We start from the raw sequence: 15088 nt of genomic DNA on the forward strand, positions 1-15088 counted from the left end.
TAAACCAGTGAAGCAAAAAGCAAAAATCTGGGGTGACCATAGGATTGCAGACCCCACTCTCCTACAAGGGGCTAATTGATTTGCTCATGTTAAATTGTCTATAATTAAATACAAGTTTCCCCAAGCATTATTTTTTTTTGCAGATTGCAGTTTAATAAAAATGAATTGCTGCGTGAAGACGGCTTCATGACGCCCAACAAATACGATTCTGAGGCTATTGGCTTGTGGCTGCCTTTAGCAAAAAATGTTGTTGACTTAGATTTGGAAACTGCAAAATACATTCTTGCTAATATTGGAGACCACATCTGTCAACTGGTGATGTCCGAGAAGGAGGTCATGACTTCAATACCGCCACACAGTAAGGCTAAACTTTGTTCTGTAGTACCAGTTATCCCAGTGCTAATGCCCTTGAGGAATATTGGTTTGCTTGGTCTTTGAGAAGTGTTTTGATTTCTGCAAATTCCTGAGTCCTGTCTACTGTTTAAGCAGGGTTGCAGCGAGGGGCAACTTTTAAAAAGCCGCACAAGTTAAAGCGATAGTCTAGTTTGATTATGTTCTGATGGAGAGGAAGATCTGTTCGGGATGCCTGCTGATACTGCAGCAGCTTTTCTGCTGTTTTTGAACCAGTAGTTAAAGAGAAAAGCCATCAATCGTTGTCCGCTTCTTGTCACAGTGCGACTGTCTGTCATACAACCTAGTGAACAAGACGGTCTGTTTGTAAATGGGAAGCTGAAATGTATAGGTGGCCTTTTTATAGATGTGGGATTTGTGGCTTCCACATGTGGGTAACGAGAAGCAAGGTGGAGTCTCTGGTGCACAAAGGATATTTGGTTTATTGTGCTTTGCTTTTTGTAGATTAGTTTTCCAAAGTGACATTTTTCTCTTCATTCCATCTTTGTTTTTTTCTTTTTAGAGCAAATAGTTTGGAAACGTGCTGTTCGAGGTGTACGTGAAATGTGCGATGTTTGTGACACCACCATTTTTAATCTGCATTGGGTGTGCCCCAAGTGTGGGTTCGGAGTTTGTGTGGACTGTTACAAGTTAAAGAAGAAAACCTTTCAGCCAGGTAAGCAAATCTTCATTTTTTCAGAGAAAACCAATCAGGAGTCTTCACTTTGAATGAGCAGTTTAGTCGCTTTGCAATAAATTAAAAATGTTTTGTGCAGACTAAAGGTGGAATTGAGCCCACTATGAATGTTACATTTGATCAATGTCTAACCAGTGAATATTTATTTGTAGAAAGTGAAATTGAAACTTTCGCCTGGCTGAAATGTGTGAAGGGTCAGTTACACGAGCCGGAGAACCTGATGCCTACGCAAATTGTTCCTGGAACAGGTACTTCTGTTTACATTGTACACTACTTATTTCATGTAGCAAAAAAAGTTTTAGAAGGCATGGATCCAGGTGCAACATCTAGTCGCAGAATATGCTGCTCATGATGATCAGTTACCCTGCAGTGCAGATAAACTAAACTGCGTTAGTGCCTTTGCCTGCTAGCTACATTAAAAGTAGTGCAACGGGCACTTCATGCCTTTTGCTCTATACTTAAATTCTGTGTTTTTCTCTTAAGTGTACCTTGTGGTTGAAAGTAATTTATATATTTTGTTTATTCCATTTCCTCCTCCATTTAGCTCTTTTTGATGTTGGGGATGTTGTTCACTCTGTCCGAGGCAAGTGGGGAATCAAATCTAATTGTCCTTGCTCAAATAGACACCTCAAAATCTTATCAAAGACTGCTCCAAAAGAGGAAGTGAAGGAGGTATTGTACAGTTTTGATGCTTTTTTCCTTTTCAGACATACTTCTTATTGATGCATCTTTGCAATTTGAGAATAGGAAATTTCATGATAAACTTTCAGTAGCTTTAATGTTGAAGGGGATGGATGGATGGGCCAATTCATATATATGCACATGCTTTATTTTGTGACTTGGAGAATGGCAACATTTGGTTCATCCCACTATCGTATTTTGCTGCAGATGTTTTTCCTGCTTGGTACTGTACTCCGACTAGGTGTTTAAAAGAACCAAAGGTGAAAACCTTCAAATTTTTTGCACTTCCTCTGTTTCGATGATTGAAGAACTACACTTAAGCAATTGTTTAAACCTTCCAGTAAGGGATGGCGCAGGTTGTTTTCTGAACCTCTCACGGCTGTGCATAAGGATGCATTGTTAAGAATGACATTTCATTGGGAAGTGTCTGGGCAATTCCCCAATAAAGCAGTGTGTTCGCCAGAAAATATACTGATAGTCATTCTCACCAATCTGATAAAAATTCAAGTAATCCATCCCTTGTCTGGGACCTCTGCTGATGCTGCATGAACCCTGTGGAGTCCACTGTAGTAGAGAAATGTAAACGCATAATGTCAAATCAATGCATTTCTTAAAGGTTGTGTGTGTGTGTGTGTGTGTGTGTGTGTATATGTATATGTGTATATATGTGTGTGTGTATATGTATATGTATATGTGTGTGTATGTATATATGTTTATACATTTATATATGTATAAAAGCAATTCGTATCAAAATATGCATGATATAAAAAATGTGAATATAGTAAAAATGCCATGATAAAAAGCTAGTCTGGATAAAAACAAAGTGCCATGTGCAAAAAAAGCTGTGCAAAAAGATCTTTTAACACTAGTAGCAAGGGAAAAACCCTGAATCACTTAAGTCCTAGCGATCCTAAAGTGCAAGTGCAAAATCAGTCACAGATCATCCTAAATTTACAAAGAGCCAAAAAATATATGTACATATATGCCAACACTGTTTATCACTGAAGCAAATGACCTTAAAATCACAATGTAAAAAATGACCATAAAAGAAAATCTCATAAGTTGTGCAAATATTAATTCATGTTAAGACCATTAGGGACTCTTGTATCGAGAGCTAAGATAAAATGGGATTCTCGTTGTCTCAGTAGCTTATCACAATTTCCTCCCCGGCCGGGGTTGGGAACTGACCCTAAAACTTTGTACTCCAAATCCTTCAATTTGTTGTCATGAACAGACTTGAAGTGTATGGCCACCGGATAATTATGGTCAGAATTCACGATGGCCCTAACATGCTGAAGAATACGTTTATGCACCGGGAGCTTAGTACTACCAATGTATTCCAGATTGTAGGTGCACGTCGGTTTATAAATGGCATATTCGGTGCGACAAGCAAGATGCTCCTGAATAGCTTTCTCATTTTCACTAAATGCTGTTTTGTAGTGAGTGCTATTCTTGGCAAAAGTGCACGCACGCACACCTTCTTACTGTATATTTGATCCTCTTAAGTAAGGAATATGCACCGTTGTCTTACTCGTGTGTATCCTATTCAGCAGGCATTGTAGTTTCCATTTATCGATGAAGAGTAACCATTACAATTTTGTATTTTACCTCTTTTAATAGGAAGTTGTATCTACTGAGAAGTCCACCACCCCACCTCCGGTAATGATTGGCCAACCTGTGAAATGTGCTTCTCAAGATTCAGTAGCTTCTAGCTGTGCATCTCCCTTAAAACCAGCAGTTGGAAGTATACCGGTATCTCTCTTTAACTCTAGTCCTCTAAGCTGGCTGGCAGATTTAACAAATGGAAATACAAACAAGGAAAACAAAGGTATGTGATCAGGAAAAATGTAGGTGATAATACTAAAAAAAAACCTTGGTTCATTATTATCCCTTAAATGTCAGTGATGTGTTTACTTAGGTGTGTTTTTGTGAACATCTGTTTATGCTCCATTTTTTGTGTGTGAGAAACGTAATCCGTATCTTGTTTGAAGGGCTGGACCTGGAAATTTAAAAATCTATTTGTGTATGCTTTTTTTTTTAAACTGAACTGATTTTGATTTTGGATTAAATTGCCCTCTATTTACATATCCAGTTGCGAGCTTACAAGCTTATCGTTGTTGCGCATTAGTGGAGTTTAGATCAGAAGTGAGCGCTTTTAAAACTTCTTAGACTCTAGCAACTCCTACCAGACTTAACCTGAAGCACAGAACCCCGCTTTGGCCATTTGTGAGGAGCAGCATGGTGCTTGGCACGTGGGTACTTGAACAGTAAACTCTTCATTGGGCCTGTGGGAAGCGTACATTAGGGCTGGCTGCATGTTAACTTAACTGGCATTTAGGTTGAGAGCATCTTAATTGTAAGCAAAAATCTTTTTTTCTAAACAGAAAAGGCACTATCCTCTACTTCTAAAACGGAAAGCAAAGCCTTCCCCTCTTTCTCCAGTTTGACTAAACCAGCATCAACACTAAATACATTCAATAGTTCCATTCTGAGTCCTGTCCCAGGCAATGGTTCTGGCTTCCTGCGAAATCTTCTGAACTCGAGTAGTGCTAAGGTAAGCATAGTTTTTGTTTTGAATGTTCAGTTTTATGTAGTACTCGTGAGTGTATTGGTTTCTGTGCACTGAATGTTTACATGTAGGTTGAGGAAGAATGAGCAATGGGTAATGTAGCAAAGTATTCCACTTGGGAAAACAGAAATGTTCGAGGCATATGAGCTGCAGATCTTACACTGTGCATTAGATCACCACCTGGTGTTGGGCTCGGATGATTGCATGTTGTTGTCGTCTTGGAAGAAGTCTTTGTAGTCACAAGACCGAAAACACTTCGAAAGCCCTTCTATCGAGCCCGGCTCCGAAGAAAATACTCAAGCCTTCCGGTAGCTCCTTACCAAGCAAGGTGCACGTGCCGATCCCACCAGCTCCCTCAGCACCGAAACCGAAAGAAGTCTCGGCTCCGAAACCGTCGACTTCTAAAGACAAAACTATGAAGCCAGTGTCTGACGCCTCGAAGCCGACGAGACCAGCTTCCACTCCGAAGCCAATGTCTTCGGTACCGAAACATACAAGGCCTGATTCAGATGCGCTCAAGCCCTCGAAACAGCCGTCGACTCCGGTGCCGAAATCTACGCTAAAGGACACAGTTACAACTCCTAAGGCTAAAGACAAGCAGCAAGATCAACAAGAGAAGAAGACCCTTGGACCAAACTCATAAGAAATACTAACTCTCAAGGCAATACACATTCACACTAATGTCAAAGATCAGAAACCCCAAAGTTATATGTTCAGAATTATAACCAAAGGCAAACGAGTATTTTCAACAACTGATACAAATTATTTCTGTCAATTTATTGATCAAATAATTTATTAACGCGACATTAAAAAAGATTATGATGTTGTACATACATAATATATCAAACATTACAAAAACAAATTATTAAAGATACGTAATAGACAAAGAAAAGTGAATCATTAGAATAACATCATGAATTATTAATCCGATTGGAATCTATGTGGTGTCTGATTAATTTCAACACATGGCACCCTGAAAGTTCCTCGGATTTAATTCAAAATTGTATGTGTCATTAGTGTGAATTTGTATTACCATGAGAGTTAGTATTTCTTATGAGTTTGGTCCAAGGGTCTTCTTTTCGATCGTGTTGGTACCCAGTCCCTTGGTTGGTGGGCCACTCCCATTATTTTTTAGAGTAAAAACAAGCAGCAACCATGCCCGGAACTGAAAAAATCTGCACCGGCAAAGGTTCCGCAAGGGGAAGAACTTTTCCAGCCTGATCCTCTACAAAAGAAGATCTACATTGACCCAAACACAGGTCATATATCCACTACACCGCACAGGAAGACGAAATCAGACACCACACCTGCAGTGCCTGTCAAGAAGAAGCACTCTGCCACATCTCCTATGCACCCTTCTTCTCCTATACTTCCTTCTCCTTCACGTCCAGTTGCTCCTAACAATTCATCTTAGAATTCTCCTGAACACTTTCCTCCTCATTCTTCACCACATACACCTCAAAATGATGATGAGTATAGTATAGGGGGAGGGGGTAAACCCAGATGAGCCTTTTCCCTACCCTGTTGATGATCCAGATTGGGAGTACCCAAACCCACAAGATGTGCCAGATATTCCGGACCCACAGTCATATCCATCAAAACCTTCTCCCCCTGAGGACAATATTGGTTTTGGGCACTTATGAATAGGGCTGCCATTTATCATGGGGTCACCATGCATTCAGATGAGGCAGAGGCAGATTTTTTATTGGCTACGTTTGAACAATCCCAAAGATCTGTTCAAATTCTTCCTATGATCAAAGGGGTCATCAAACATGCTCCAGAGGTATTTAAAGATCCTGTACGTGCTAGAATCCTAAACCCTAGAATTGAGAAAAAGTACAGGCCTGCTCCTGGTGATCCAGCCTACATCAAAGGACCGCTACCCTTCACTAGTTGTCTCAAATGCTAGAAAAAGAGCAAACTCACAGACGTCAGGTGAAACACCACCCCCTGATAAAGAATCTAAGGTGATAGATGCTTCAGGCAAAAGAATAGATGCACAAGCTACTAATACATGGCGTATAGTTAACACGCAAGCCCTCCTTGCAAGATATGACAGGGCTCATTATGATCAGTTAGAAAAATTAATGCAACATCTACCTGACCAATATAAGGCGCAGGCAAACGACCTTCTACAAGAAGGCAAGTTAATTTCAAATGCCTCAATCAAGTGTGCACTTGATGTAGCAGACATTGCATCAGGAGCTGTAAACACTAGTGTCCTACTTAGACGTCCTGCGTGGCTACACATTTCAGGATTTAAGCAGGAAGTGCAAACTACCATCTTAAATCACCTATTCAACCAACATCAATTGTTTGACACTTCACTTGAGAAAGTGAAAAGAGATACAGATACAGCCATATCTATGGGAGCTTTGCAATCCACACAGGCTAGAGGCTCCTTTCGTCGCTCCTTCTAGAAAGGAGGCTCCAAACAAACTGGAGCAGACAATACAGCTTCCTTCAAATCCAATACACAGGCATCCTCCAGTAAAGGATATTTTAGATGAGGCTATAGAGGCAAAAACAATAAAGGAAGAGGTAGAGGTAACAACAATAATCAAACCTCTTCCACCCCAAAACAGTGACTTCCCTCTGCTCCCCCAACAGCATTCCACCCCTGTAGGGGGCAGATTATCACAGTTCCTACCTGTCTGGAATTCCATCACAACAGACAGGTGGGTAAGACAAATTATCCAGTATGGCTACTGCCTCGAACTTACAGCTACCCCTCCACACATACCACCCAGGCAGCGTCCAGTGTCTGCAGAACATCTTATGCTGCTCAAACAAGAAATCCTATCACTTCTTCAAAAGAACGCAACAGAAATAGTTCCTTTACAACATCAAAAAACAGGGGTTTACTCGCTGTATTTTCTAATACCCAAAAAGGACGGAACACTAAGACCAATTCTCGACCTCAGGTCCCTCAAACACTATATACAGTCAGATCATTTTCATATGATCACTTTACAACAAGTGCTCCCATTGCTGCAACAAGGGCACTTCCTTACAACACTGGATCTAAAAGACACCTACTTCCACATTCCTATACATCCTTCTCAGAGGAAGGATCTAAGGTTTGTACTGGAAGGACAGCATTATCAATTCAAAGTCCTTCCATTCGGGGTAACAAATGCACCAAGAGTGTTCACAAAGTGCCTAGCAGTAGTAGCAGCACATCTCAGAAGACCACCAATACATGTCTTCCCTTATCTAGATGATTGGCTCATAAAAGCCAAATCATTCAATCAGTGTTTTCAACACACACATCAAACAATTCAAACATTGCACGACTTAGGGTTCACAACCAACTACATCAAGTCGCACCTACAGCCCTCTCATGTACATCAATATTAAGGCGCTACAATAAACACATCTACAGCTCTAGTGTATCCCAGTCCAGCAAGGATACAGAGCATTCAAGCCTTAGTGACAAAGTTCCAACATCAACACACTCTCCCTGCCAGAGTGTTCATGAGACTAATATGCATGATGGCATCTTGCATCTTCATTGTACCATATGCAAGACTGCAAATACGTTCGTTACAGGAATGTCTAGCACAACAGTGGAATCAGGCTCAAGGACAACTAACAGACCTGGTGTTGGTAGACAGCCGCACCCATCACTCTCTGCAGTGGTGGAACACCAAAAACCTGACAAAAGGGCGGCCGTTCCTCGAACCTGTTCCACAAATTCATTTAACAACATTACCCCTACAACCTGTGATCCTCTAAAAAACTGCCTCCGTACAATCGCCCGGTGGATGGACAACAACTTTTTAAGGCTAAACGCAGGGAAAACTGAGGCACTTTTCTTTCACCAGCCGTCTCCTCTTGATCCTAACATCTGGTGGCCCCTTGATTTGAGTGCTCCACCACTGCCCAAAGATTCTGTGAAAAATGTAGGGGTAAGATGGGACTCTAACCTCACATTTCATCAGCAAGTCCACACAGTCTCCGCTGCATGCTTCGCCAAGATTAGAATGGTAAGAAAGTTTATCAATTTCTTGCCCAGTAACACCAGGAAGATGATAGTCCAGGCGTTGATTACCTCGCACCTGGACTATGCCAACGGCTTGTATACTGGACTGTCTGCGGGTCTCTGTCATCGCCTCCAGACAGTCCAGAATGCTGCAGTCCGACTGGTTGGTGGTATTCCCTCACGTGATCACATCTCGCCCCACCGTCTGTTCCTTTGCGTTTCAGGCACGCATTACCGGAGAAGGAGTGTGGTCAGCCTTTCTGATCGGCCCGAGTAGCTTAAAATAGGTAAGGATACCAATCCCGACATAACCCGTTAGCTAAACTCTAAACAATACTGACATGTGCCAGTGAGTGTTACGCTAATAGAAAAACGGGTCCATTACGCCGCCTTATGGGTTTTTTAACTTAAAAAACCACATGAGCAATTAGATGCTCAAAAAGGTAAAAGTATGCAGGGCTAAAATATCGTACAATAGAAAGTGAAATATTTCACGGCATGCAAATCTTGATAACTTGCAAGTGAATATGTTTATGTAAATCATTTGAGACAGATACCATGTTTCTCCTCCAGATATGTAACCCAAGTGCCGTTTTTCCATCATCCTGGTGAGGATAACCAAGCATCAGTGCAAAACTCGTTAAAAAAACAGTCTAATAAACCAACAGCTTGCACAGGATTCAAGCCCCCACTGGTAATAAGTCACACTAATATAGCTTAGATCTTTAGTAATAATGAACTTAAATACCATTGTAGTGGAAACAACTCAGCATGCACATTTAATGGAATTACATAAATCTTTATATATTTCTCTGCAGGAAATCGATGTCAGCGGCGTCATAAAAATGTTTTTAAATGAGAAGCTTATCTGTTTTACCATCTCAGATATAGCAAATAAATCACAGGTAGTTCATATATCTGTGTTATAAACTGCTCACAGATAATATGCTGCATGTACAAAAGCCCACAAAAGAGGGGGAGTAAAAAGAAAAAATAAGGGATATAAACCATTTCACTTTCTATGTTCTTTTCCTTTAATAATCACTCTCTAAGTCACAACAAACTTTGGATAAATCCAGCCCTCATCACAAACAAGCACTTTTTAAGATTTTGGGATATAAGGTACTAATTTTTGTGCACATTTGATCCCTAGGTCTAAGTCTGCGATCTCAGCACATAGCATGAATAATTTCCTTTTGAAATAGAACAAAATAAGCAATGTATGATTAGGATGCATAGACACTAACGATTGAATTTATGTTTCTGTTCCAGATAAATGTGGACCCCCCTGTTATAATTATTATGTTGTCCAGTTTTTATGTTGGCCCTGAAGAAGGTGATATAAATCATTGAGACCACCGAAACGTACGTAGGCCGTACGCATCAGAGACCCTCATACAAACCATTAAAACATAACTGTGGAAAACGAAAGAAATAGAATGCAAAAGACTATTAATGATGGATATTGAACTAACACTTTGAGGAGTCTACAAAAGGACACAATATATGTTCTCACCTTGTCTATGTTGTCTGTTGTGATAGTGATGTTATGAGAGTGAATATGAGAGACTGAACAAGTATGAATGATGGTATGAGAGAGAAAAATCATGTTCTGGGGTTCCTGATATGAATAGAAGTAATTGTGTAAGCTTTTAGATATTTGTATATATGTCATTTTTGCTACTGAACAAAATTTTGAAAAGATTGTTATAAAAATATGAGAAAAAGAAATAAGAATGATACAAAATAAAATGTAGTTTCAAAAATACTGAATCTAATTGAATGATTTCAGAGGTATGCTTGCATCCTATGTCAACTGTAAATGAGCATTTACGCCTAGATGTAAAAGAATATAGGGCCGTGTAGAGGTTTTTCTTATGTGCTGTTATATTGCCACTCCCTCCTCTAGGCCTCAAAGTATTACTGGGAGTACCCTTGTCATATATGTTATTCCCTCACGTGATCACATCTCGCCCCACCGTCGTAGACTTCATTGGCTACCGATACAAAAAAGGGCAGAATTCAAGGCACTGGTACTGGCTTACCGTGAATTGAGAGGCAAGGGTTCCGCCTATTTTTCTACCTGTCTGACCCCTTACAATAATACTAGGACTCTTCGTTCCTCTTCAAAAAATCTCCTCACTATTCCCAGATTTAGGAAAACCCGCTCAGGTGGAAAAACCTTCCAAGTGTTAACCTCCGCCCTCTGGAACAAGTTACCAAATTCCATCCGGCTGATTCAGGAAGAACAACCCTTCCGGAGAGCCCTAAAAACGTATTTGTTCTGTTAACCATTTCTCTTCTAAATAACACCTTAGCCAGCATAAGATCACACAGAAGCGCCGGGACACCCCGTTGGGGTATCTGTGCGCTATATCAAAATACACTAAATAAATAAATAAATAGTACTTACAGCAGACGCATCTCACAGGATGCCTATCTCCTACATACAGCTCAAGGGCAATGGACCAACCAACAAAAATTGTTCCATATCAATCACCTAGAGTTGCTAGCAATATTCTTAGCACTCAAAACATTCCAAGTACACGTACAGAACAAAGCTGTCTTAATCCGGATGGACAACCTGACAGCTATGTACTATATACAAAAGCGGGGGGGGGGCGGGGGGGACACTCTCTACAGCTGTCCCAGCTTGCACAGAACATTTGGAGATGGGCCAATCCACAAAACATATATCTGTTAGCAGAACACCTTCCAGGAGTTCACAATCAGATAGCAGATCTGTTAAGTTGGCAGACACAACAGATTCACGAATGGGAACTACATCCGCAAGTTCTGCAACCATTCTTTCACAAGTGGGGTCATCCAGACATAGATCTGTTCACCACACACGAAAACGCAAAATGCCCAACCTTCGCCGCCATGTTTCCACACCCGCTGTCCAAGCGCAATGCGATATGGAAGAACTGGTCAGGCAGATTTGCATATGCTTTTCCCCCACTACCACTAATGCCACTAATAGTGCGCAAGCTACGACGACAGTCGCTCAAACTGATTTTAGTAGCTCCCACATGGGCACACCAACCGTGGTATAAAACTCTGCTAGAACTATCCCTAGTTCTACACCAAACACTACACCTGACACCATCCCTGCTAACGCAGAACCATGGAAACATCAGACATCCAGACCCAAATCAACTGAATCTGGCGATCTGGCTCCTGAGGTCTTAGAGTTTGGTTATCTTAACCTACCACCAGACTGTATGAATATCATTAAAGAAGCCAGGAGACCTACTACTCGAGCTTGCTATGCTGCTAAATGGAAAATATTTGCCTTTTACTGCAACAATAACAATACATTTACTGCAATTTGGCATATTCATCTATACGTCTACATCTGGCAGCAATTGCAGCAGATTTACAAAATAGACAACATCTGGTCTCTATTTAGAGTGCCTGCTATTAAAGCGTTTATGGAAGGATTAAAAAGAATCATTCCTCCCAGGTTACCACTCTCTCTAGTGTGGAACCTAAACATTGTTCTTAAAAGGCTCATGGGACCTCCTTTTGAACCTCTACACAAATGTGAACGGCAATGCCTCACATGGAAAACTGCTTTTCTAATAGCTATTACCTCTCTTAGGTGAGTGAGATTCATGCTTTCACTATACAAGAACCATTTTTACAATTACACCGTAATAAAGTGGTTCTCAGAACAAATACCAAATTCCTTCCAAAAGTCAATACTCCGTTTCATTTAAACCAATCTGTAGTTTTCAGTGTTTTTCCAAAACCCAGACAGAGTTCATCACACACTAGATGTTAAAAGAGCTTTCCTCTATAATATAGATAGGACCGAATCCTTACGCAAAACAAAGCAATTGTTTGTGGCTCTCTCTTCACCACATAAAGGCATTCCCATCTCTAAAGCTGGAATTGCAAGGTGGATTGTAAAATGTATACAGATATGCTATCAAAAAGCAAAACGTACATTAACAGTTCCTCCTAGGGCGCACTCCACACGCAAACTAGGAGCCTCCATGGCTTTCTTAGGGAACATTCCCCTAGAAGACATTTGCAAGGCAGCAACATGGTCTACAACACACACCTTCACTAAACTCTATTGTGTTGATGTGCAAGCTAAGCAGCAAGCTGCAGAAGGCCAAGCTGTCCTCAAAACCCGCTTTCAAACTACTGCAACAGGTACAGGTGTCCACCGCTAAGGGGAGACACTGCTGTACAATCTATGCACAGTGTAAGATCTGCAGCTCATATGCCTCAAACGGAAAATGCTACTTACCAGTATGCATCTGTTCTGGGCATGTAGAGCTGCAGATTCTTACACGCCCTCCCGCCTCCCCGGGGCCTGTATCTGTTCCAGTTCTATCTTAATTAGATATACACGCATGGACATCCTTTCTTCTTTCTACAATCTCCATCATTTCCCATCATGGCGAAAAACGATCTAAGGATGGAGCCGATGCCCATGCGCACTATTGTCCAAGGGAGGAGTCACCTATCTCGTGACTACAAAGACTTCTTCCAAGACGACAACAACATGCAATCATCCGAGCCCAACACCAGGTGGCGATCTAATGCCCAGTGTAAGAATCTGCAGCTCTACATGCCAAGAAGAGATGCATACTGGTAAGTAGCATTTTCCTTTCTCAGTGTGGAAAAAGCCAACCAGGTGTAATTTAGCATTGTATTCTATTGTGTTTTACAAATCCGTGTTAGTTTTCTTTTGTTTCAGATTTGTTCTTTTTAATCTAGGTGGATAATGGCCTGAAGAGCACACCGAAAATACTTGATGACATCTTTACCTCTCTAGTGCAGAACAAAACAGTCACAGAAGTAGTGAAGAAACCTGAGGGATTAACAATACAATCAAGCCTAATGGGGTTTGATACCCCTCACTACTGGCTGTGTGACAACCGGCTACTGTGCTTACAGGATCCCACCCATAAGAACAATTGGAACGTGTTTCGAGAGTGTTGGAAGCAAGGACAGGTAAATTGTTGTTTGAACTTTTATGCCTATCTTTTAGTGTATTGTAATGTAAGTTTAACCAAAGTTACTAGCCATGTTGGCGAAGCCTAAATCATTAGGTCATCCCCCGCAGAAGATGTATACTCGTGCCATCTAGTGTTGAGCACAGGCTTGTGCAAATTGCTTTTCTTCAAATAAATTTTGAGTCATGAGATCTTATGACTGCTCCCTTCGCCCACAATGCACCAGGACAAATACTCCACCTCAGGTTGCCCATCCCCCACCCTTCGCAACTATCGGGTTAGAATATACCACTGCCAAATCGGTTATGCTTCGGTGCCAGTGGTTCAAGATTCAACCCCAGCTACGGAAGAACTCACCGGATCGGCGATGGCACAGGGCTCCATTTTGAGCTATGTCCGCTCTACTTTCTTGATCTGGTCTTAATAACAATGTCTGTTGAGGTGTTGTGAAGAAAACACCTTTCCAATTTTGCCATATTTACAATCTCAAATTCTGCGTCTCCAACCAGCATAGTTGTGTAACTTCTGCTGGTCTCCCAAGCATGATGATTTGACCTGCTCAGTGTGAGAGGACTTCTGATGGATACATCTGCCAGTGGACTCCTCACCTTGTGAATATCCCCTGCGCAGCAGCCATTTGGAATTTTTTGTAGATCTCCACTCCGGCGAGGTCATGGACGACGTCACAGAGGGTACAACTCCGCTTGCAACCCCGCAGACATACCTGGAACCATAATAGGGCCTCGTCGGCGTGATGACGTCTGTTTCCTTTTTTCCGCGCCGTCGACGCCAACGAATTTTAGGGACTCTCTGTAGTTACTTTGTATTTCTAGCTGTTTTCCTCTGTTTCTCTCGTCTCTTTCGACGATGTCTGCGAGGAAGTCTGGTTTTAAGCCCTGCAGAGAGTGCAGTAAGCAGATGTCCATCACTGACCCGCACGAGAATTGTGTTTGGTGCTTGTCTTCCAACCACGACGTCGATGGATGTCCAAGCTGCAGGAAGATGAACCCAAAAACGTTGAAAGAGAGACAGGCGAAGCTTTTTATGGCCAGGATGAGGAAGGATAAGAAAGCAAGTAGGAGAAGGGCGAGGTCATGGTTGGGGTGGCCCCTGGTTCTGAGTCTGCAGGCGTCGGCTGGTTCGTCGAGGAGGGTCTTTGGGCACTGGACTTCGGGTTGCCGGGGGGGGGGGGGGGAGGGGGAGGGATGTCCTTGTGGTCTTGTTTCGGTTGGGCCCGGCGGGTCCATAGTGGGCTGGTCCAGAACTTCCTGGCTGGCACCAGGTGGGTTGTTGCAGCAGAGCCTCTGGTGATGGGAGTCCTAGTCTTTAAGAGGGTCAAGGCAGGCAGGTCCTCTGGGTGTCCCAAGGTTGCTGTCCATCGGGGTCGCTGGGATTAGGCAGGAGAAGGTTCCAGGATCGACTGGCCGGTAGGGCTGGAGCCAAGTCAGTTGTCATCCTGTTGTTGGCAGCTGCACGGCGGGTCTTCTTTTTCTTGATCTTCTTTCTTCTTTTCCTATCGGGATCTGAGGAAGGAAGGTTCAGGGAGCCCCTAAATACTACATTTAGGGGTATTACAGGTAGGGCAAGGACAGGGTCCCCCCTAGCCTGCTCCTCTCCTGTGGGAGGGAGGCAGGAGCCTAGCTGGGATCGGGCAGGGCTCCCCATCTACAAGATGGCCGGGGCCCGGGGTCGTGCTTCGCCACGTCTCCCCCACCTGAGGGGTGGGGTTGGCACAGGCTGGCACCCCCCCCCCCACTCCTCACGTAGTTTTTCCCGCCAGCCTTCCCGCCAGA

At 42.4% G+C, this 15088-nt stretch overlaps 1 protein-coding gene across 2 annotated transcripts in view; it reads left to right on the forward strand.

The window, feature by feature from the left end:
- KDM3A (lysine demethylase 3A) overlaps positions 1-15088 on the forward strand; it is a 283523-nt gene that overhangs the window by 144763 nt on the left and 123672 nt on the right. For both annotated transcript variants that reach the window (XM_078678669.1, XM_078678670.1), the window contains exons 12-18: positions 144-358; positions 914-1066; positions 1240-1335; positions 1632-1759; positions 3389-3596; positions 4153-4322; positions 13057-13293. In XM_078678669.1, the coding sequence (XP_078534795.1) occupies positions 144-358; positions 914-1066; positions 1240-1335; positions 1632-1759; positions 3389-3596; positions 4153-4322; positions 13057-13293 (1207 nt within the window). The remainder of the gene's footprint in view (positions 1-143; positions 359-913; positions 1067-1239; positions 1336-1631; positions 1760-3388; positions 3597-4152; positions 4323-13056; positions 13294-15088) is intronic.

Source organism: Lissotriton helveticus, chromosome 2_2 (genome assembly GCF_964261635.1).
Source record: "Lissotriton helveticus chromosome 2_2, aLisHel1.1, whole genome shotgun sequence".
In the NCBI taxonomy this organism is placed as follows: Eukaryota; Metazoa; Chordata; class Amphibia; order Caudata; family Salamandridae; genus Lissotriton; species Lissotriton helveticus.